Source organism: Microcebus murinus, chromosome 14 (genome assembly GCF_040939455.1).
Source record: "Microcebus murinus isolate Inina chromosome 14, M.murinus_Inina_mat1.0, whole genome shotgun sequence".
Classification (NCBI taxonomy): Eukaryota; Metazoa; Chordata; class Mammalia; order Primates; family Cheirogaleidae; genus Microcebus; species Microcebus murinus.
The window spans coordinates 22,049,377-22,072,044 of NC_134117.1; the positions used below are offsets into that span (position 1 = coordinate 22,049,377).

A 22,668-nucleotide genomic window follows, 5' to 3' on the forward strand; every position below is an offset into this window, starting at 1 on the left:
CCAAATCCCAGCTTTCTTAAGGAAGCCCATAATTCCTGAATATAACCCGACTAATTTGTCCCCAAAACAAATCCATTGGGAAGGCCATTAAAGATCCACCATTTACAGTAATACAGCCTTGGGGTTAGGGTTAGAGTCTATTTTCTCATCTCACCTGCTTTCTACAGTGGCTGTGAGGATTAGAAATCACATAGATAAAGCTACTAAAGGAGAGCTTAGTGTATAGTAGGTGCTCAGTTAATGCTAACTCATATTATACTGGGAGAAGGAAACTATACCCAGGTTAACACTGCTGCTTTCAACTTCATGGCTTATTAACTATCTATATTTGCAGATTTTATGTTGTCAAAAAAGTATTCAAAAAATCAACAATTAGCTTTGGGAGAAACTATATATTAATAAATACAAGCTCAATTTACTGTTTTGCCAGAAGCAACAGATCTCATTTGATGTATTCATAGCCTCCAAGGAAAGCAGCAGCCATCTGTTAAATAAATAACTCATTAGGCGGAAAGCAAGTGCTTCAACCAAGATGAACTTAAAAATCTGCTGGAGACGACTACCATTAGCTGGCCAATGAACACAGGGAGCTACAAATAATTGAGGTACTGAGAGAAGAGAATTAAAAGAATCCTGCATGATGCAAGCTGAGATGAGAATCCAGACGAAAACAGGTTTAAACTTCAAGACATATTTAAGAAGAAAACTAAAAACAAGTTGCATTACAAGGTCATAATGACCTGGAACTCTAGACTAATAAAGAAATGAGTATTTTCATTTATATCAAACTGTCATTTTGCTTAAGTGGCTGGAGAAGAGGGGGACTTCAACGAAACTGAATATTCTGGTTAAGAGAAAGTCATTGTGTAGAATATATGTGCACTGCCAATGTCTAGACTCTCAGGATACAATCCATACCACTTAATAAAATGAAAAGGAATCCAATTTCATCTTTCCTGAGATAATACCGAAAGCACTTCAGGATCACGTGGGCTCCTTGAGAACATTAATTTCTATTGCTATTTTCAAAAAAATAAATCTATGCCATTAGTCTGATATTTGTCCTTCCCTAATCTGAGTGAAGAAAATTGTGCCTTTAACTTTCTGGTTGGCAGCTCCTCTTACATAGGAGTTAACTGTACTTTGGTGATGTTTCTCAGAGAAGACAAATGAAACAGGCCTAACTTCTGTTCACTGGGCAGCAATTCCTGCGAGGTATTGCCCTGGAGAGCCCACGGCCTGGCCATCAGCTCTGGGAAGGATAAATGGAGGTGGCACTTCTGTACCAGTGATCTCCAAAATCCCAGCTCCATGTTCCTTCCAACCCACAGCATCTGCCTTAACCCACTCTTTGTCTACCTCACTGCTAAGAACTGCCAAGTTGTGCTACATAGAGTTCAAACAGTCAGGAGTAGAGAAAAACAGCAAAAGACCAAGAGAGGACTTATTACAAGAGTTTCCAACAGGAAACACACATGATAGATGAATACCAAAATGGACACCAACAGGTACAACCTTTCATACGAAAATCCATTTAGGAATCCATCCCTTAGGGAAAATCCTTACAAAGACAGTGGGCATTAACATATCATCTACATGAAAATATGATGAATTCTGCTGTGGTTCAGATACAGGTCAGAGATCAGTAATGCAGGGCATCTTTCCTGTGCCCAACATCCAGTTCTCCCAAAGCACACACACCCACTGTGAATCCACTGACCCCAAGGCAATCATGCAGGATGGGAGAAGCATTAACCTGGGAGTTATGAGACCAACTGCCAATGCTGCCACTAACCAGGTAAGTTGGGGTAGCTGTCTTCTGTAGACTCAGCTTCCTTCTCAAAAGGGAGACAGGCAGGGGAAGAATTAGTATAGACTGTCACCAACTTGATTCAGTCAACTTTTATCTTGTGTCCATCACAGGCACAGCACCAAGCTTTAATTCAAAATCAGGAAGCAATTTTGAACACCTAGGCTATGACTGTATATGAGGAAAAGGTGCACAGGATGAGCTGATGCAAAGAAATATGGACTGAAAATCAAGAGTCCTGGGTTCGAATCATGAATCCTTTTTCTGCGTGGCTATGTGGGCTTTTTTTGGCTTCAGTTCTCTCATCTGTAAAATGAGACTGTTGGTATAGATAAATGATTCCTAACTGAGATTCCATGGACATCTTGGTTACATGGGTGGGATCTGGGGTGTTCACAAACCTTTCAAAATGTATGAAAATTTTTGTAGCATAGACATGTTTCTAGAGAGGAGGTGTAGAACTTTAATCACACGTGCAAAAGAGTTGCAGTTCAAAAACTGTAAAGCACACTGTCAGCGGGAATGTAAATTAGGATAGCCATTATGGAAAGCAGTATGGAGACTTCTCAAAAAATTAAAAATAGGATTGCCATATGATCTAGCAATTCCACTACTGGGTATATATCCAAATGAATTGAAATCACTATATCGAAGAGATATCTGAATTCCCATGTTTATCATAGCATTATTCACAACAGCCAAGGATATGGAATCGACCTAAGAGTCCATCAATGGATAAAAAGATAAAGAAAACATGATATACATACACAATGGAATACTATTCAGCCATAAATAAGAAGTAAATCTTGTCATTTGCGACAACATGGATGAACATAGAAGACATTATGCTACATGAAATAAACCAGGCAGAAAAAGACAAATACCATGTGAATTTACTCATATGTGGAATCTAAAAAAGTTGATTTCATAGAATTAGAGAGTAGAGTCATGGTTAGCAGGGGCTGGGTGGTTAGGGAAGGGGAGGTTGGGAAGATATTGGTCAAAAATACATAAAATGTACAGTTATACATGAGGAATAAGTTCAAGAGATCTATTGCATAGCATGGTGACTATAGTTAATGATGATAGAATGTATTCTTGAAAATGTTAAGAGAGTGGATAAACATTCTCACCAGAAAAATGGTAACTATGTGAAGTAATGCATTTGCTAATTAGCTACATTTAGGCATTCCACAATGTATATGCACTTCAAAACATGTTGTACATGATAAATGCATACAATTTTATATGCCAGTTTAAAACTGAATTTGAAAAATACTATTAATAACCACTTGTATAGATGAAATTTGTGGTCCCATCCAGCTCTAACATTCAATAATTCAAACAACAATACTGAAAAATGCAAAAATGACTACCCTTTGGGACAAAGAAAAGAGAAGCAGATAAACCAGTAACAGGTACCTAACCAGCCATCCTGATCATCCAGGCTTTGGCCCTTGGCCAATGGGCATAGTCTAGGGGTCTGGGAATCCCTGCAGCTGGCTGGATCTCCTGGCTGTCAATTGCCCACATTGACTGATTGTCAATCAATCAACCAGGAGGCAACGATTCTGCTTCCTTCCTTGCTGGGGGGACTTAGGGGTACTGCAGGTGGAGCAAGGAGAAGTGGTGGGTCTATATGCTATGCTAAGGGTTTGAGCCAAAGCTGCTCCACTTTGAGCAGCATGAACAGGCACCATTCTCAGCCACAGCTTGTACTCTACTATGTTGGAATCAGAGATTGGGGACATCCACACAATAGTTTGGAGCTCGCTCCTGAGCATACCTCAATGAAGGAAGTGTTTGCAAAACCACTGGGGAATGCAAATCAGATTGCAAGAGGAGAGCTGGGCGGTGCCATTGTTTTAGCCTTTTAGAAATATTAAAATGACCAATTATGTGGTCATTTGGTGTGTTTGTTTGAACCAGGCCTGCCCGAACTTCTAGACAGCAGTGCTTTCCTAGCTGAGGAAAGATCACATCTCCCCAAAGACAATACATTGTACAGTATTTATTTTCTAGAACCGTGCACTGTTCCATGGAATCCAGGCCTCCTCCCAGTAGGTTTCCATGACCAGAGTCTGACCTTATGTAATTCCATCATGGCCACTAAGTCAAGAGAAAAACAGAGAAGTGGGATGGGGGCAGGGGAGCCAAGTCTGTCCTCCTCTGCCTCAGCAGCAGCTCGAGACAAGTTGAAGAATTGGAATTCAGGAGCTGCCTTTCCTTCCCTTGGCAGAAATGGACTCCCTGGGAATAAGGGGCTCTTGGAAAACAGACTGGCGAGAGGGACGCTGTAGAAAGACTCAACTCTGAAGTCAAGCAAACCCATGCTCAAATTCTAGATGTTATTACCACTGTTTGATTCAGGCCAGAAAGTCACTTAATCTCTCTGAGCTTCAGTTTCTTCACCTGTAAAATGGGTACCACAATAATTTCTACTCCATAGATTGATGGTAAGGCTAAATGAGATAAGACAGAGCAATCACTTACATAGTTAGATAATTTTACTGCTGCTGCTGCTGTTGCTAGTATTATTACCATCAGGGCAGTTATTAAAATTACAGAGTCTGGGAAGTTCCTGGCACATAAACCAGGCCTACAGAAATTATTCCATGGCTGGCGGGATTTTTTTCTTAACCCTCAGCCCTAAGCAGCCTTGCCACCCAGCAAGAGTGCTCGAGACCTCCTGACCTGTCTCTTACCTTCCTTTTGTTGGTGGGATTGACATAGAGGTAACTGAGGACAGTCTTCAAGCCCACTTTGTCATTCAGCTTTTCATAGGTGGTACCATAATCCGTTGACCTGCAGATAAGAGAGAAGAAAAGAAAGGCAGAGATTGTTTTACCAAACGGGAGATTAGGTTTAAGGGGGAGCCAGCCTCTCCCTGACCGACCTGCACCTTTGTTCCCAAATCACATGAGTGCTTAAAAGTGTTCTCTAGAGATAAAAAGCCCCATTAACTTTAGAAGAGCAATTAGACTAATGCATGTGCTCACTACCCATGCTCCCCTCTGCTCCTGGCCTTTCTCGGAGACCTACTTTTCTGCCCTTTGTGAAGCTGGGCAATGAAAGGAGGTGCTGGAGAGCCCACCTGCCTCCCAGGTTTGTCCAGCCCTCCGGCTCTGCGTGGGGCTGTGGTGGGGCCACTGGGTGCCACCAGCTTTACACCAACTGCACTAAGCCTGAAAAAAGGGGACACTCAGAGGGGCAGGAAGTGCCCAAAGAACTTGTGGGGTCCAGTGGCTAAATGAGGCCACGAAAAGCAGAGGGTTTGATGATATACATAGGGGCAACCATGTGGGTTTGTCCAGGGGTAAAAGCTGGTGACGCAGAGATGCTTCCAGTTGTTCATCTTTCCAATGACCCTGCTGGCCCCCTGCCCTTGCTTTGGGCCTAATTTCCAGTAGTCTCACCTTATGCCAAAACCAGAGTAAATGCTCAGAGAACAAAGGCAGGCCACACCATTGCACCTCCCTTTCCACAGTGCCCTTCCGTGTGGAGGAAGGAGAGAGGGTGCCAGACAGGGGACTTCAAGCAGCCAGCCGCCCTGCCACACTTTCCACCTACCCCACCCCTGCCCCACACATACCTCCTTCCCTTTGCCATACAGTACTGCTGGGTTCTCACCTCCGCTTTCTGTCACCACCCTCCTGGGCTAGACTCACAAAGCTTCTCCTACTTGGGCTTTAGAGGGCTCAGGGGTCAATTATTTTCTCTGTGGCCCTTGACCTTGTGGGTGCCTGAATTCTGCCTCAAACTCAGTCCCAACTCTGGCTCTGGGCCTTGACTTTGGCTTCCTGGTGCCTTAGTTCTCCCAAGCTCCTGCCTTTTCTCCAAGCCTTTTATCCACCTTCTAACACTAATCTGGTATTGCCCTGGCCCACAGCTTGGCATCAGAAGCCTAGTAGCAAAACTATGTGATGGCCTTTAAGAGTCATCCCCACCCCCACCCAACCTGGCAGATTCCTGGTCTCCAGGCCTGGCACGAAGACCCTCCCTCGTCTCCTCGCCTCACTAGCCCTCACCATCATCATCACCATCACTCAACTCTCCTCTTCACCAGAACAACTTTCCCCACCGTTGGACACCCAAGGCACACCATGCATATCTTGTCTAACTCTTTGATAGTGTCATGACTAATTTTTTTATGTTCTGTTTTCCTAACTACAATCTAAGCTCCTCAAGGACAAGGAACTTTGCAGAACACTATGGTAAGAGGAAAGAACATGAACTTAGGGCACACCAAAATCTCTGTTTCATTCCTGCACCTGCAGCTCTCTCATTGCAGGATGATATGCCAGTTACTTACCTGGCTAGAGCTTCAGGTCTCTTACCTGAAAAATGGGAGTAATTTAATCTCACAAGGCATTTGTGAGGATGCAAAAATACAACAATGGGAAACCTCCTAACAGGCTACAGGTACACTAAAATGTTAAAAAAAATAAATAAAAATTAAAAAGCATTCATTCATTTTTCCCCAAATTGCACAGAACAAGACTTTACACATTATGCACACTCAGTGAGTTTACTGAATAAACAAATTTTCAAATTTGTATTTCAAATCCCTCCCTGGGCTACTGGCTCCTCGTGGTCATCACTTATGCTGACTTTAATAATCGGTCACCCAAAAATCTGACTTCATATCCTCTGTCTCTTGTCAACCCCAGGCATAGAAGCTCTGGTACTCTCTTGGTCTTTCTCTTTGCCTTTATCTCTGGAACCGAGCTCAATCTCCATGTCTTCATGATTCTATCTCCGAAATAACTTAGATCCCTGGTACTTTCCCATCCTCACACCCACGCAGTGGCCCATACATCATCGTGTTTGCAATGCCCCCCCAAATGGATGCTCTTCTTCCAATGCTTTCCCCCCACACACCCATCCTCGATGCTGTTATCACGTTATATTTCAAGCACCCATATCTATCCCCTCACTGCTTGGTACTAGTTACACATTGCCTGCCCCCAGTCAAGCTGCAGATTCCCAGCTCAGTATCGTAAAATCTGGCTTCAACCTCCTTTTCTGGACCCATTTCCAGCCATTTGCTCCACTGCTCCTTTCTCACCAGCCTCACTAAACTTCCCTAAACACGTCTTGCACTCTCGCTGACCTCCACTGTGCACACAGCATTCCCTTTGCCTGAGCGACCTGTCCCCTGCCTGTTCTCCTTGGTACATTTCTCTCCAACTTTCAACATCTAACTCCAATATCACCCTTCTTCCAACTTCCCCAGGGGAATATTAATCACAATTTCTTTTGTGTTCTTATATCACCTTGTCCCTGTTTCTATTTTACTCTTTGTCCTGTTGTTTTGGTTCTACTGCCTTTATTCTGAGATCTCTTCCTTCACTATAACTCCCTGAAAGCAAGAACCATTTCTTATAAGAGCTCCAATGGCTTGCACTATGGCTGGTGCCATTCAGCCAAATGCTGAATATATTTGTTTCTGTATTGCTTTACTTTGTTTTTATTCACAAGAATGAATGGATTAATTAATGAACTTGTCCAAACCTATTCACAAATGTTTAAGCAACCACTAATGTGGTGTAACTCAGCATGTAGCCATTCCTGGAAAATACACTTGACGCTTTAGAGTCTGGCACAACTGGTGCAGACTGGTCAGTCCTGCAGCATCTAGTGACAGGGAAGGATCTCTAATTTACTCGTACTAGATTAAGGTTAAATGATCAATCACCCTAAGCAACTATCCTACACAAAGCAGGAGAGGAGACAGACCATGATCTCCAGAGGCTGTCATTTGCATTTTTATTAAAACAAGTAAAACATTTTATACAGTTAATTACTTCTTAATTCTATACTCTTGAAGGCATGAAGGCAGCATGGTATGAGGAAAGGACATTGAACTTGGAGTCTACAAGTCTAGACTCTAGAACTAATTTTGAAATGTACCCTAACTGTTACCCTGGACAAGCCACTTCTCTAAGGTTGTTAAAGAAAAAATTATTCTGACACTCTCTAAGATGATCGGGCAGACTGTATTTAGAACTCTGCAACAGATATAGGGACCACTGCTAGGGGTTTTACAACAGGGGTTTTGAGAGATAGGACTCAACTCCAAACACAACAAGGAAAAGTTGTAGTTTTTCCCAAAAAGCAGGGTGGGGTTCAGTAGATGGAAAATCACAAAGAGGGTTCAGGTAAGTTTTGCTCACTGACCTAACAGGGTTCCTGCTAGAAGCAGGCCAGGGTAATGGTACCACCTGGAAGACAGTGAAGGATGAGGACTTTGATCAGATGTAAAGGCTGACACATTCTGGCTAAAGTGATTTAGCAGGAATCTTGCTAAAATTGGGCTCTTGAGAACACGCCCAAGGATGGACCTACTTAACAAAGACCCCAGAGGAGCCCTGCTAGAATTTGGTGAAGGAGAGGATCATTACTAAGCCCCATTCCCTCGTTAACATATGCGGTTTAACTCAAATAACCATAAGGCCCCTTCTGGACCTTAACTTTTATTATCACACCAACAGAGTGCTAAGCTGTTTTACAACCAGCAACTTTTCCTCATATTGTCTATAGCAAAAAATCTTATATGAGCTAAATTTCCAGGGCTCCCTGTATGACTAATGTCACAACGAACTTCCTTCCAGAATCCAAATGACCCTCATGGAAGGTAACATGCTTATCACCACACATGGTCTCTCTTTTGCAAGCTGCATGACACAGAGATTCACAAAGACTTTGCTACCTTCCAGAAGCAGCCAGTGAGAGTGGGGACTTCCCAACAAAGGACGCTCTCTGCGGCTCAGCCTCCTCCCTGCCTCCGGCAGTTTCTGCTCCTTCACTGTGATGGAAACACGTCTCGCTCAGTGAAGACACCTCAAGGGGCACTGAGCGTGTCTCGATGCTGTCCTCTCCAACATGGATGCTGCACACTGCAGTGACCACAGCATTCTGAGACAGCTTTGCCCACAGACCACGCTCTTACAAGAAAGCAAACTATCCTCCACCCTGTGACTCAACATCTGCCAGTGGGAGCACTCAGAGAAAACAGGCTCATCTCACTAATTTTAACACTAGCCTTTCAAATCTTGACACTAGGGTCATAAAACTGAAATGTTCAGGGCACCCATGCTGGAACCATGACACATGCACTGAGCCCGTCCTGGGCCTGGCACTGTATCAGTCACATCCTGCTTGGCTGGGTGCACCCAGCTCACCTGGAAGGCACACGAGAGATGACCACAGCCACCACGGGGCTCATGTCCCATGGCTCAGGTTACTCCAGCTCCAACCCACTGCCGTGTCTGTGCACACATGTGTGCATGTGCCCCCTCCCAGCCCATTCTTTCTTTATAAATTTTTTCCAGGACACAGAAAAGCACAATGAGCATTCGATCACATGGCCACTACTAGATTTAACAAGCATCTGTGTTCATAAACAACATATAACCTTTTTGAGTGTTTTAACATATGCATAAATGTTATCATACAGAATATATGTCCTGTAGCTTGCTAATTTCACCCAATTTTCAGTTTGTGAACTGCATCCCTGTCAACACACCCAGCTATAATTCATTCATTTTGACTGCTGCCTTCTGTTTCAACTTATGAATAAACCACCATCTATTTGTCCTTTCAACCACTGGTAAGTATTTTTGTTACTTTTTTCTTTCTCTTAAAATTTGCTATTAGAAACAACATTACAATGAATATTCTTAGACACGGCTTCTTGTGCTTTTGTGAAGGAAAGGTTTTCTAGGGAGACATCTCCATGTGGAATTACTGGGTCGAACTCTATACATCACTCTGACTTCCCAGGTTATGAATGACACTTTCTCCAAGGAGGATGTACCTCGAGAGAAACGTGCTGCTCCTTAACTCCAAGACCTTCCCAAGGACCTGCTCATCTGCTCACTGTGTGGCTGAGTCTGCCAGCCACGGACCATGCACACCGCCCTCCGGGTACCTGATGTTGACTGGCAGACAAGGTGTCCTCTCTCGTCAATGTCCTGGGTCTATGCCAGGATGCCGACTCTTTGTCTGAGCCCTGCCACTGTTCTCTGAGTCCTTGTCTCATCCTGATAGGCATTCCAAAGGATTCAATGTGGCTGGGCACACTGGATGCCCACCCCAGCCTGCCCTGCTGCACACACCCCTGGCTGTTCCCCCAGGGCTGCTCTCCCACTACAGTTTCAAGAGTTGAGATATGAATTACACTAGGCTTCTTATCTACCCAGCAACCCCTCACTCCTCTAGTGAACCAGGGGGGAGGCTGGTGGCAACAAGCATACGGGCTGCTCTTTTAAAAGTAAAAAACAGAAAAGAAAAACTTTGAGCCAGGGCAGGCAAGTCAGCCTCCTGGCGGAGCTGAGCTATAGTTCAACACCTCTGTTCCTGTTCAGGCCAGAGGTGAGAGGGCTCTGGAAGGCTGTCCGCCAGCTCTCCCGGGGCCACCAGAGGCTCTGGATCAGGGTGGGCACGCTGCTGTCCTTACACATTCAGCACCTCCACGTTTGCCATCCTGCTCCTTGGCCCTCCTCCTTCCCTCTCCCCCTCTTGCCCCTGAGCTCTGCAAAACATAGGAATCTTTCTTTGTGTAGTCACTCACAACTGGAAGTCTTCTCCTCAGGGGACTCCCTTCTGTGTGCTATAATCTAAAATTAGCAAACACCCACAGTTGTGATAGTTCCTTTTCCTGCTAGCAATTTTTTGTTTTGTTTTGTTTTGCTCATTTCTTAACATCTATCAATCAACCAGGACGTCTACCACGTGCCAGGCCTGGTGCTTTGCTTCCTCTTTCTGGCCACTTAGGAGTAGTTCTGGCTCAGGTTGACAAACTTCTTTTTTTCTGTAAAAGGGCCACAGAGTAAATATTTTAGGTTTTGCAGACCTCTGCCCCAACTACTCAACTCAGCCCTTTTGTAGCTTCAAACAGGCCTAAGACAATATGCAAATGAATGGGTGTGGTTCTATAATAATGACACTTTTTTACAAATGCAGGAGGGGTGTGATTTGGTGGCCACTGCTTTAGCTAACATCAGAAAACCACCCCTATCTCAATCCCTGCCCCCAGCCCTGTTCCCCATCCTGCTTTTGTCTCTAAGACATTCTCTAAGACTCCTGCCAGGCTCTCTGATGCCCTAACTCCTCTTCTTCTGCCTGGCTGCCACACCAGGCCAAACACCTGCCTCTGCCTGGCATTCAAGGCCCCTGCAGTCTGCCTGCCTAACCTCCCATTCCCCACTCGCTCATGGCTGGCAGTGGTCCAGATTGTCTCCTTTCTGACTTCCAGTTCCAGTGCTAATTGTGCTGTGAACTTTTCCTCCAACTCCAGTCTGCACCCTCCTCTGCACTTATGTCAACCATACCTAGGAGTTCCCTATTTACTCTCTGAATATACATGTGTCCTTTTGCTCCTTTCAGCAATTGTTAAAGAAATTAGCAAGTGGATTCTTTTTTAAAAAATTTCTGAAAGTGCACAGCATGGCTGTAAGTAAAAACAACAAAAAGACTGTAGTAGTGAAAAGACAACTGGACTCAGAGCTCTTCACATCTCTGAATCTTAGCTCAGACCGGAGGATGGTTATTATGTGGATTCCATAAAGAGTAGTAAGATATCCAGCCCGGCATCTACTAAAAGCCCTTGTTCCACAAATGCTTACGGCTGTCATTTTTACAAATACCCCTGATTGTACTGTTCTCAAGAGAAATTTCCTTGTTTTTTTTTTTCTTTTTCCTTGATTTACACTCCTTACACTTAATAGGGGCGAGGCACATGGATACCCCATAAACCATTAAAGGATCTTTGGCCACTATTTCTAATTGTCATCACAAAAGTACAGCAGGAGCCAGTTGTCTGGAAAATAAAAAGATAGAACCATGCTTCAAAGTGCAAGGCCTTGGGGAGCATGCAGCAGCCATTCTTGGGAGTGCACTCAGCAAGACACACTGAGGGCAGTCGGCAGTCGAAGCCCGCAGGCTATTAGGAGCTCCCATGTGTGGGGAACCACAGCCCATTCCAAGGTCAGGGTCAGGAGCTTCCACAGCACGGCTGCAGACCAAGTCACCGTGATGGAAAACCACTGGTGCGCCCTCCTGGCCTGTTCCACTCCTCCCCCTAGGGCCGATGCCCAAAGCCAAATTAATCTGTATCTTTGCAATGGCAGAAACCCAGCCTGACCACAAATAACCAGCCAGATAACTAATTTCAGATCTCGAGCCAAAAGCAAGTGATTTAAATAGCTTCATTCTCCAAGTGGGTACTGGCCCCACCCTCTGCTTTAGAAAATCCACAGGCGGGCTGATGCCAAGGCAGGAGCTCACAAAGCTCTCTGCGACCTCTTCTCGTTATCTGACTCTTCAGCCGCATTATCCAGTCTCACAAAGAGAGGCGCCATGATATGGGATAATTAATTCATCTCTGTTTCCTCCTGCCCCAGCTATTTGAATGAGAGCCATCACAGCGTTCTAAATGCAGAAAACTGGAGGTTAGCCGACTCCGGAGACTCGAATCGTGCAGAATCCACGGTTTAGATCGGATACACTGCAGACCCGACAGCAGCCCCGTCCCAGCACGTGTCCCATCTAGGACATGAGGCTGAGGCGTGTGGGTCTGGACAAATGCTTGTGTCCTTGGTCTGCCTTTCTCTCTGTGAGCATATCCGTTCTCACTAAAGAACCTCAACTCAGACAATAGGGTTGGCGGGTTGTTATATTTAGGATTCAAAATGACAAAAGATCCCAACCTATCAGCCAAAAGGACTGTTTGTATCATACAGGTGAGGGATGGAAAGAATCCTCCAGAGAAAGCACAGGGCAAAAGCAGGCCCCTAAGAAGGCCTGACATCCTATAATTCACTGCAGGTTTGTCACATGAATGTAATGACAATCATCAGGGAAAAGGTTAAATAAAATATAGTATATTTTACATCACACACACACACACTCAACTATACAGCAGCATTAAAGAATAAGGTAAATACTAGGTTATTGATCAGGAAAAGTCTGTAGGACATAATGCTAAATGAAAACGCCTACCGAATAATATATTGTACATCCTCCGTGTATCCAGACACAACAAAACAATATATTTCCATTAAGTTTATAAGTGTGTACACAAATGCAGATAAAAATCTAGGGGAAAACACAAATAACTGGCAATAGAAATTATCCCTGGGATAGGGAACTGGGGTGGGCTGGGTTGGCTGTACTGACTTGAGTTCATTTGTAATGCTGAAATGTTTTAAAACAAAAATGTATCCATGTTTCACTCATGTAGGTAAAAGTCACAGCAATAAAGGGATTGTTCCTGAGCAGTCACAATGCGGAGCTGTAAATTAACTCATCTGTAAGGAAACTCTATTACAGACAAGCATTTGCATTGAAAAAGACCAAGATAATCATAAGAGGATTCATTTCAGAGTCAAGCAGATTTGGTTTCAAATCCAGCCTGTGGAACCTCAGGCTAATTACATAAGTCTCGTGTTTCATACCTGCTCAATGGGAATATAAAGTTGCCTTCACAGGATTTTTGTGGAGCTTAAACAGTCTTAATATCAGGGGGTTCACTTCACTGTTGGTTGTTGGGACGCAGCGTGATTGACCGACAATGTCATCACTGGAGGAGAAACTGTCGCGTGCATTTCCGCGGCAAGCAGCATCTGCATTGAAGTTACCTAACCCCCAGCAGACAGGCTGACGCCATCTCATTCCCGCCCTATCAACAGTAAGCTACCAAAAGGCACGGGAAGACGGAGGGATTGCTGCACATAATCAAAGACAGCCTCCAGCAGGTGGCCAACACTTACAAATTAAAGTCTAGGGAAAACAGACTCAACTTTTTTCATCAAGTTTTCCTGGGGAAAAAAATAATGAGGCCTGCACTGGAAGGATGCGGACAGTTTCAGCAAGGCATCTCTGGAAAGTAGACGTTTACCATTTCCCCTTAAATTACATACAGCTGGCTGGGGCCCCATGACGTGTGTGCAATTGTATATGAGTGTGCACATCCAGAAGCCTCCAGGAGAACATGTGCAGCCCAACAATGGGGGAATGAGAATGGATGGACAGGCCTTCAGACCCTCTCCCTACCCTGGGAGAACCTACATACTGTGTCCCATTCATTTTTAAATCTTTTGCTTCTCAGTGGTGAGCATGGTGCCTTGCACATGGAAGGCACTCAACACCTTCATTCATTACCTTATCAATTAATACAAGTCTCCCCCTCCCAGGAGCACTTCGCCCTGCAGAAAAGAGAGTAAGTACCTCCTCTGGCTGCTGTGCTCCTCCACGAGCCTCTCATCTCCCTCCCGCCTCTGGTCACTCTCAGAGGGCATTGTATCTGCTCCCTGGGGACCTGCGCCTTTTCTTTTCTGCTGTTATTTTATGCCATTATTTCACATTTTGTGCATGAAGCTTCTTTCTCCAGACAGAATAAGTTCTCTGAGGTCAAGGACCTACCCTGGATGTTTCTTTTAACTCTTAAACATGCTGAATAACGCCACGCAGGGTAGATACTCAGAGAAAATACCTTCCAGGGACTGAAATAGTCACATTCAGACAGATTCCCTTCTGACTGCGAAATGTTCTGCTGTGAGAGACCAACAACAAAGCAGATGCTCCTTAGTGCCAGGCCAATTCTGTCTTATCTTACTGGTTATCTGGGTAGAAAGAAGACTATACTATATAGCCTCCCAACACGTCCTGTCTCCCAATCCAGGAGAGGAGAGAAACTTCCCACTTACCAAGGAGTACACTGCAGCTGCCCTTTTTGAGATTCTAATGCCATATTCACCCCCATCTCCTTATGGGCCCAGAAACCTAAATTCATTTATCTCTTCCTTTAAAAGAATCACGGAATGGTTGGCATGCTCCCTGCACTGGGCCAGCGGCACAGCATTTAAATAATTGCCTGTTGGACCCTACATTCTACACTCCAAATACTCTTGACAATAGACCAGAGCTGAAGGGCATGAAAAACAATCCCCATTTTTTAAAAGCTTTCCTTTGAAAGGCTAAGCAAGAAAAAGCAATTAGCTAGAAGTTAAACTTATTCTCAAGTTATAGAGTATTCCTTCAAACCACCACTGTGGCCCATAGAGAAAGGCCCCCTCCAAGACCTAAGGCAGCACCCACTTAACCCAGGAGACATGGGCTGCCTCAGTAAATTGGTTGCCATAGCCTTGCATTAAAAGAATGTCATACCCTATGGTCTTTTTGAAGGCAAAAGGTACTGAAAATTTATGGTATAAATAATTATCTTAAAACATGGAAAAGAATAAGGTACAACATAGACATCAACTACAACCACACCATACAGAGAAATACTCAGTTAACATTTTGGTGTGTTTTTCTTTAATATACAAGTGTTTTAAAAATGTGGGGTAATTATTTGTAAATAATTCGGGTCCTGGTTTTTCACTTAATAGTGTAAGCATTTCTCCATGTTATTAAATATTTTTCAAAAACATAGTGTGTTTTTTTTTTAAAGCCTTACAACATTCCAGTGTATGAATGTATCATAATTTACTTTAACTATCTTCTCTGGTCAGTTGATCAATTTCTAGCCAAATTCTTATATTAAATAACTTTAATGTGTATTACTGGACATAAATATTTGTATGTGTCATTGTTTCCTTGAGATAGATTCATGTAAATACAATTACTAGTGCAAAGGGTAAATATTATCATCAAGGCTCTTGTTATAAACTACCCTACAGAAATACTCTGGTCAATCTGTATTTCCGCTAACAATGTACATAAGTACCAGTTTCTCTGCATACTTGCAACATTGAGCATCATCATTTTGAAGTTCCTGGACACAGATGTTCTAAAATACCAAAAGGACATATATTTTGATACTAAAGCATTGTCAAAATCTGTGAGATCTTTACTGTGTTCACACCAGAACACTATGTTTTTAACAGTGGCTGTCTCTCAAATGTGTAAGGCTCAGGACTTTTTCATCCTTTTAAAAGTTACTGGGGACCTTGAGAGATTTAATTCATAAGTGGTATATGCAGCAGTTTGTATCCTTTTAGAAAGTACATCTGAGAAAACCCTACAATATTTATTCATTTTAAAATAACAATAATGCCATTGCATATTAACATATATAACATAATTTTATGAAAATGACTATAGTTTCCAAAGCAAAACAATTTTGTAAGAAGACCAACATTTTTTTTTCCAAAGCTCTTTAATATCTGGCTTAATAGAAGATAGCTGGATTCTCATGTCTGCTTCTGTATTCAATCCGTCATGACATCATATGTCATGTAGCTTCTAGTAAACTCCCCTGTATACTCATGAGAAAATAATAGTAAAAAAAAGCAAATAATAATTTATTATTATTAAAAAATAGTTTTGACTTCATTAATCCCCTATAAAGGCTGTGGATATCTTTGGGGGAACTGCTTCTCTAGGCCAAAAAACTATGTAGACCTAAGAGGAATGTAACTTAGAAAGAGGTTTTTAAAAATTGTAATTGAAATCTATAGACTACTTAGACTACTCGCAAATCTCCCCTCAAACCTCCACAGTTCAACTCCAGTCTCCTGCATGAAGCCCTCTCATCCACCACTCCTTCCAGCGATCCTTCCTTTCTCTGAGGTCCCATTGCTTGTATATATCTGCAGCACAATTTGGCCTGTACCCTCTGATTTTCACAGTCCATTGTCCCCACCAAAACTATAAGCTCCTTGAGGTCAGGGATCGAGACTTTGGCACATACTTGGACTCAGTAATTGATTTCTTGGAAGACTGTCACCCTAAATTATGGTGGGATTTAAGCAACTAACATTTGTATTGTGCTTTATACAAAACACTTTCTCTTGAAATAGTTCACTTAATTCTCACAATGACCCTCTGACATAAGTATTTTATCCCAGCCATAAAAATGAGGAATCAGAGACCCAGACAGGTTAAGCGAATGAGCAATGACAATCCTGGAACTTGAACCCAGATCGTCTGATTCCAAATGCTATGCGCTCTACTTCAATGTTTGGCCATTTATTTAAGCAATGGTAACTTAGCATCTGCTTTACAAAGCATCACATGACAGGAGTTTCAGTGACCCATCTGTTCAGGGCAGCTCCATGGGCATTTCCTACTGGGAGGCATTACAGGTATTAAAGAGGATGGTGACTGGAGTCAAAATTAGGTTAGAGTTCCTGTTCTCCAACCTATTTGCAACACGAACATTGCCTAACCTTTCTGGGTCTCAGTTTCCCCATCTCTAACATGGGTATAATAATTACCACCAGGCAGGGATGTTAGGAGGACTCGATGAAAACAATCTACATAAAGCACAGCTTTATGAGAGTCAGCTTAGTTCCTTGGCATGTTTTCATTCCTTCCTATGGCTGTCTTGCCACCATTCCCTATTTCCATCCCTGGAAAATAAGAATGACTTCAGAAAATGAAGGCAGACCCTTCCTATAGACTAGAAATCTGCCTACCCAGCAGAAAAACTATTTTATCTCAGACACGTGGACCTGAAGTCTTTGGAACATAAAGGCTGCTGAAGCCCAGGCCAAAAGCATAACTGGAAAGAGAAGGCAGTCGTTTTTACCAAAAGGCACCCAGAGCCAATCTATATGAGAGCCGGCAGGGGCTTGGCTTCTGACAGCCAGCCCTCACAGCCCACTCCACTGACATACAGACACTCCTCAAGCCCATGACCTCCCAGAGTCACTGGGACTCAGCACCTTTCCTGGGATGGGATGCTCCCCTGGGGGAAAGTGGGGCTCAACTGCACAAGTCAGGGTGCTGAGAGGAACCAGAGCCCCAGGCAGGAACAGAGTGTCTCTCAGCCCGTTAACAAAGCTAACAAACTCCAGGACTGGCAGCAACATGGTCTGATCAACTGTTTCCAGTGGCTCAAACTTAAGCATTCAGCAAGCCCCATAAGTTCTGGTCTACTGGGTTTCCAGAGTCTTGTTATAGACACTCCTTGTTTCCAACAACAACCAAAAAAAAAAAAAAAAATTCTTCACAGTTTGATTACTCTCTTCCTCTGTAAAATGAGAGGGTTGGAATCAATGATCTCAAAAGTCCTTGCCATCCCCAACATTCTGTGCATCTGATTAAGCTCCAAATGGCTTCTGGCTGCTTCCGAAATGCAGTTCTATGCTCCAAGGATGCAGATCTGCTACCACCAAGGGGCCGTGGAGGTCCTGCAAAAACTGCCCAAGTTAAAGCACTGTCCCCAGAATAAGCATTCAGTTACCCAAAGGTCTGCCAGCCTGTGGCTCACCTCATCCAGGCACCAATGGGCTCACTTTCAGAAAGAAGCATGCAGTCTTAGGGAGGCAAGTCTCTTTCTTATTGAATAACTAGAAAGCAGGACAGGAGTGCTAAAGGCCAAGCGCTGAAACACGCTGTTTTAAACCTCACTCCCAGAGCGCCAGGAGACGGTGGGCATGGTGATGTAGTACGTTGGTGTAATTTTGACATAGTCCTCTCCTGGAAGGATCGGAGCTGAGGAAGAGGCTTGTGGGGGTGGGCAGGAGAGGGAGATTTTGGGAAAGAAAGGTCAAGAATGCTATTAGATAAAACTCTGTGAGGACAAGAACGCTGCTAAGCCCCCAGCATACATTTCCTGACACACTGCAAGAACTCAATCATTATTTTTAATGGATAAATAAATGAACAAAGGACAAATGAGTAGGAAGCAGTTAAACCAAATGTGATAGACTAGCAGAGTGGTTAAGCACCACACAAGCTTTGAAGTCAGGGACGTGGTTTCAGGGACTGGCCCCACCTCCTACTAGCATTGTGATCTTGAGCAGGTCACTTACCCTCTTTGGACTTCAGTTTTCTCATCTATAAAATGGGAAAAACTATCCAAACTAAACAGCTCAAAGCATTATTTAATAACTCAATGAAGAGCTGCACAGAAAGCATTTATCACAATGTCAGGTATACTGCAGGCACTTACCAAATGGTGGCCATTTTTAATATGATGATGATGATGATGATGATGATGATGATGGTGATGGTGACGATGACAATGAAGAAGACAATGACAACATTTAGTAGTGATTGTGGTGCTCAGAGAAAAGAAAGGAAGACTCCATGGGAGAGGTGGGCTTTGAAGAAAAGGTTGAGCACTGGGAGGTCAAAGGAAGACAAAGAGTGTGTCCAAAGGCTTGGAACCTGAAAAATGCAAGTATTTTCTGAAAGTAATTAAAGAGATTGGCCAGAGCAGAATAAAATGCTCTTACACAGGCATAAGAGGGGATAAGTTTAGAATAGTAGAATAAGGCTATTGAACATGTGCTAAAAAGCTTGAACCTATAAGAAACAGGGACCTCAAAGGCTCTTGAACAGGGTAAAACTATAAAGCCTGTTTGGAAAGACTAATCTGTAGGTGATGTATATGACAGTTTGGTGAAGCATGCCCTCCTGGAGGTAGAAAGACTTGTCAGGAATCCATCTCACCATCCTGGATGACAGTAGGTTGTGAGAAATAAAAGAGGGTCAGAAAGAAGCAGCACAGTCTGTTTTTTGGATGTGGGCAGAGATGAAGGAGAAGGTACAGATAAAGATAACTGAGACCTGCCAAGCCCAAGTGCCTAAGAGAAGAGTGTTATCAGGGACAGAAACAAGACCAGAGCCAGCATCTCTGTAGCAGATTATAAATTGACTTCGAGGAAAAAGAAAATTAAAAACATCCTAGGTTGAGTTCCCTAAAATCAGAAAACCTGAGTCTGGGATTTGGAAGCTCAAGAGTTATTGATGGAGTTGTCTCAGAACAAACCTAAAGGGGGAGAGGGTGGCAAGACAGTGAAGAAGCAGGAGACAAACAAGGATGTGGTTTCCTGCAAAGCCTGCCCCACAGGAGGCTCTGGTGCACACGCCTACCACACACTTGCCCTACTGTAAGGCAAGGGGGCCGGGTGTCTGTGCCCCTTGTCAGCCAGTCATTGGCCACGTTAGATGTAGGAACATGGTGACAGATGGGTAAAGGGAATGTCAACCTAAGGCTTGGCACATACCACTCAACAGACACCTTCTATCATCACTGTGAACGTCAGCATTAGGATGAAGGCAAGACATCCAAGATATTTGATAGATGAAAGAAAACTATGGGCCACTACAGTTTTCTGCCTATGTAACCTCTGTCTGGGAGAGTAATTCACTTCCCTTCCATTTCCTGACCTACTTTGTAGAAGCAGCAGAAAGCTAAGTAGCTGTCATTTTCTGGGTTATCAACATTGGCCATGCAATTCATCTGAGGTGCAAGAACATAAAAGAAAAGTTAGGCAAGGCTTTCTAAAACTGGGAAAAGTTAGACTGTTTCTATATTAAGCACTTGAACATGGATGGGAAACTTGGCACAGATGTCCCACTTCTCTGAGCTCCTGACATTGACTACTGGCTCATATATCCCTGGACTGGAACTCTCTTTCCTGGATGAAGCCTATCATCAACGCTGCTCTAAACACATGCCGAACTCCATACAGCTAGATTTTCCTTTTTTTTAAGACAGGAATCTCCCTGAGAGGGTGTGTATAAATATGTTAGTTTTAATGTGCCGGGTAAGTTGGACTCTCTGTTTAAGATCTGTATACTAAATCCCACAGCAGGAAATACACTCAAATGCATATTTTCTCTGAAATATCAAGTCTGTCTACTATAAAACATGCTTACCTTTTATAGGAAGCTGCTATTTCATTGCTTGACCCAGGAATCAATCAACCGATGTTTATTGAGTGATTATGGTATAAAGGGTGCAATGCTAGATGCTAGAAAAACACAGCATATTTTGAGAATAGTAAATAGGCATTCAAGCTAGAGAACACAATGAATGTAGAAGGAAGATGGCTGGATGTGCACTTCGGAAACTGTTTGCTTGGAGGCAGCTAACAGCAACAGCAAATACCACCAGCATTTCAGTGACTTAACACTGGTAGTGTATTTCTCACCCACATCACAGTGCAATGTGGACCAGCGGGAGATGTGGAGGAGGGGGCAGAGAGGGGCTCTGCTCCACGCAGTGCTTCAGAGACCCAGGCTCCTTTCACAGCGGGGTTCTGCTCTCCTCTGGATCTTAGGAGTTTTCCATTGAACCGGTGGATGGGAAAATGAGTGGGCATGAAGAACAACATGGGGAGTGTTTGTCAAGGCATGAAAGTGGCATCTATCCCTCACTTCCAGCCCCCGTGCAGGGGCCAGATTTCAGTCACATGGCTACAACTAAATGAACAAAGGCTGACAAATGTAGTCTGTTTGCCCTGGATGACGAGGAAACAGGTTTAGTGAATATCTCATTAGTCTCTGCCACAGGAATATAATGTTGAGGTTCCAGGATTTTGAAATTAGGATTTTTCTTACACATACAGAGCAGCTAATGACTTCTCTTGCCCCCAAAAGAGATTTGAGCTGACTTGACACACCCAGAAACACATCCTACCCACAAAAGAAAAGGATCTATGATTTGTTGAATCCCTTCTGTGCATTTACTTGCCACATATTTACTTTGGCAAGTGATTATATAGTAGTACCTATTACTTGCCTGACACTATTCACTATTCTAGGTGCTCAGAACACCACATTGAAAGAACACAAACAAACAGTGTGTTGGGCACTGTATATTAAGATAAATATGTTTACTTTTATCCCAACATTTCAAAATAAAGAAACTAGACTCAGAGAAGCTAAGCGACTTGCTAAAATTCACTTATCTGGTAAGTGGCAAAGTGGGCGTTCAAAACCAGGTCTCCTTGACTTCAGAACTCATGTTCTTCTCCAGATACCAAATGGGCTCTCAGAAAACACTTCACAGAGCCAGAGAAACTGTATGCCTTAACGAGAAGCCACCACAACCCAACCCTAAGTCAGCCTGTCAATAAGAAACAGAGATGCAACCATGGAGATTTAGCTCTATTTTACACCTCTGCTAGAATAAGTAAGCTGGACTAAGTAAGTGTGAGAAGTAAGTGTGAGAAGTCAGTGTGGGCTGCAGTGATCCGAGCATGTGATCTCAAAGGCAGGCTGGCACACATGAGTGGGACTACAACAGACATGACTTGCTAATTCTATTCCCAGGATCACCCAACAGCTGGATCACCTGCAAGGAGACCGCGACATGCTGCACTCACAAAGGAAAGATGAGATTAAATTTTCTCTCTAGCTTCTGTCACAAGCTATAAAATTCCTTATCATTCCAAAGTTTGCCAAACCATAAAATGAATGAGAAAGTCCTTAAATTAGATGTAAGAGAAAAGAGGACCAAAGAAATTAAAACTTTAGATGAAACTACAGTTTTTTAGTGTGAAAACTATCTTGCCCTTAAAGAAAAGTACATTGATAACTTCAACTATCTACAAATTACCTTCTGGAGCATCTTATATATTTTAATATAACTGTTCTTACTGGCTGGACATGCCATGATATAATAAACCTCCCATCTCATGCATGTTCCCCGACAATCTGTCCAGTGCTTAAGATTCCACGTTTAGATTCATTCCTTTGGGTTCAGCAGTGTGCAATCCTTGAGATCATTGTCAGAAAAGGCCAAAGCCTGGGAAAAGTATTAACTCTTCAATGTCTTTATGTGAATTATTTTACTAGCTAACTGTTTTATATGAGGACAGAGACCTAGGATGGGGTGAAATACAACAGACCGATAGACCTTCACCCCTTGGACAAACTCTGTCTGAAAGAGTAAATCCTTGTGTCCCAAAGCCCAACAAAGCTGAAGGTGTATCATTGCTTTGACATCCTCAGGGATGGGTGTTTGGCTCAGTTTTGCACATTAAATGAACTGACCTGCTCCCAATCAATCTCACTGTGTGAGCGGCACCCGACAGAGTGAGCCCAGCATGCTAGGGTTCAGAGCCTGCTTTTCAACCCATTACGTCCCCTAAGCTTGCTCTCCATAATCC

The 22,668-nt window shown here is 43.4% G+C and overlaps 1 protein-coding gene across 1 annotated transcript in view; it reads right to left on the reverse strand.

The window, feature by feature from the left end:
- SORCS3 (sortilin related VPS10 domain containing receptor 3) overlaps positions 1-22,668 on the reverse strand; it is a 566,209-nt gene that overhangs the window by 313,420 nt on the left and 230,121 nt on the right. The window contains exon 3 of the mRNA XM_012770778.2: positions 4,516-4,615. Coding sequence (XP_012626232.1) covers positions 4,516-4,615 — 100 coding nt within the window. The remainder of the gene's footprint in view (positions 1-4,515; positions 4,616-22,668) is intronic.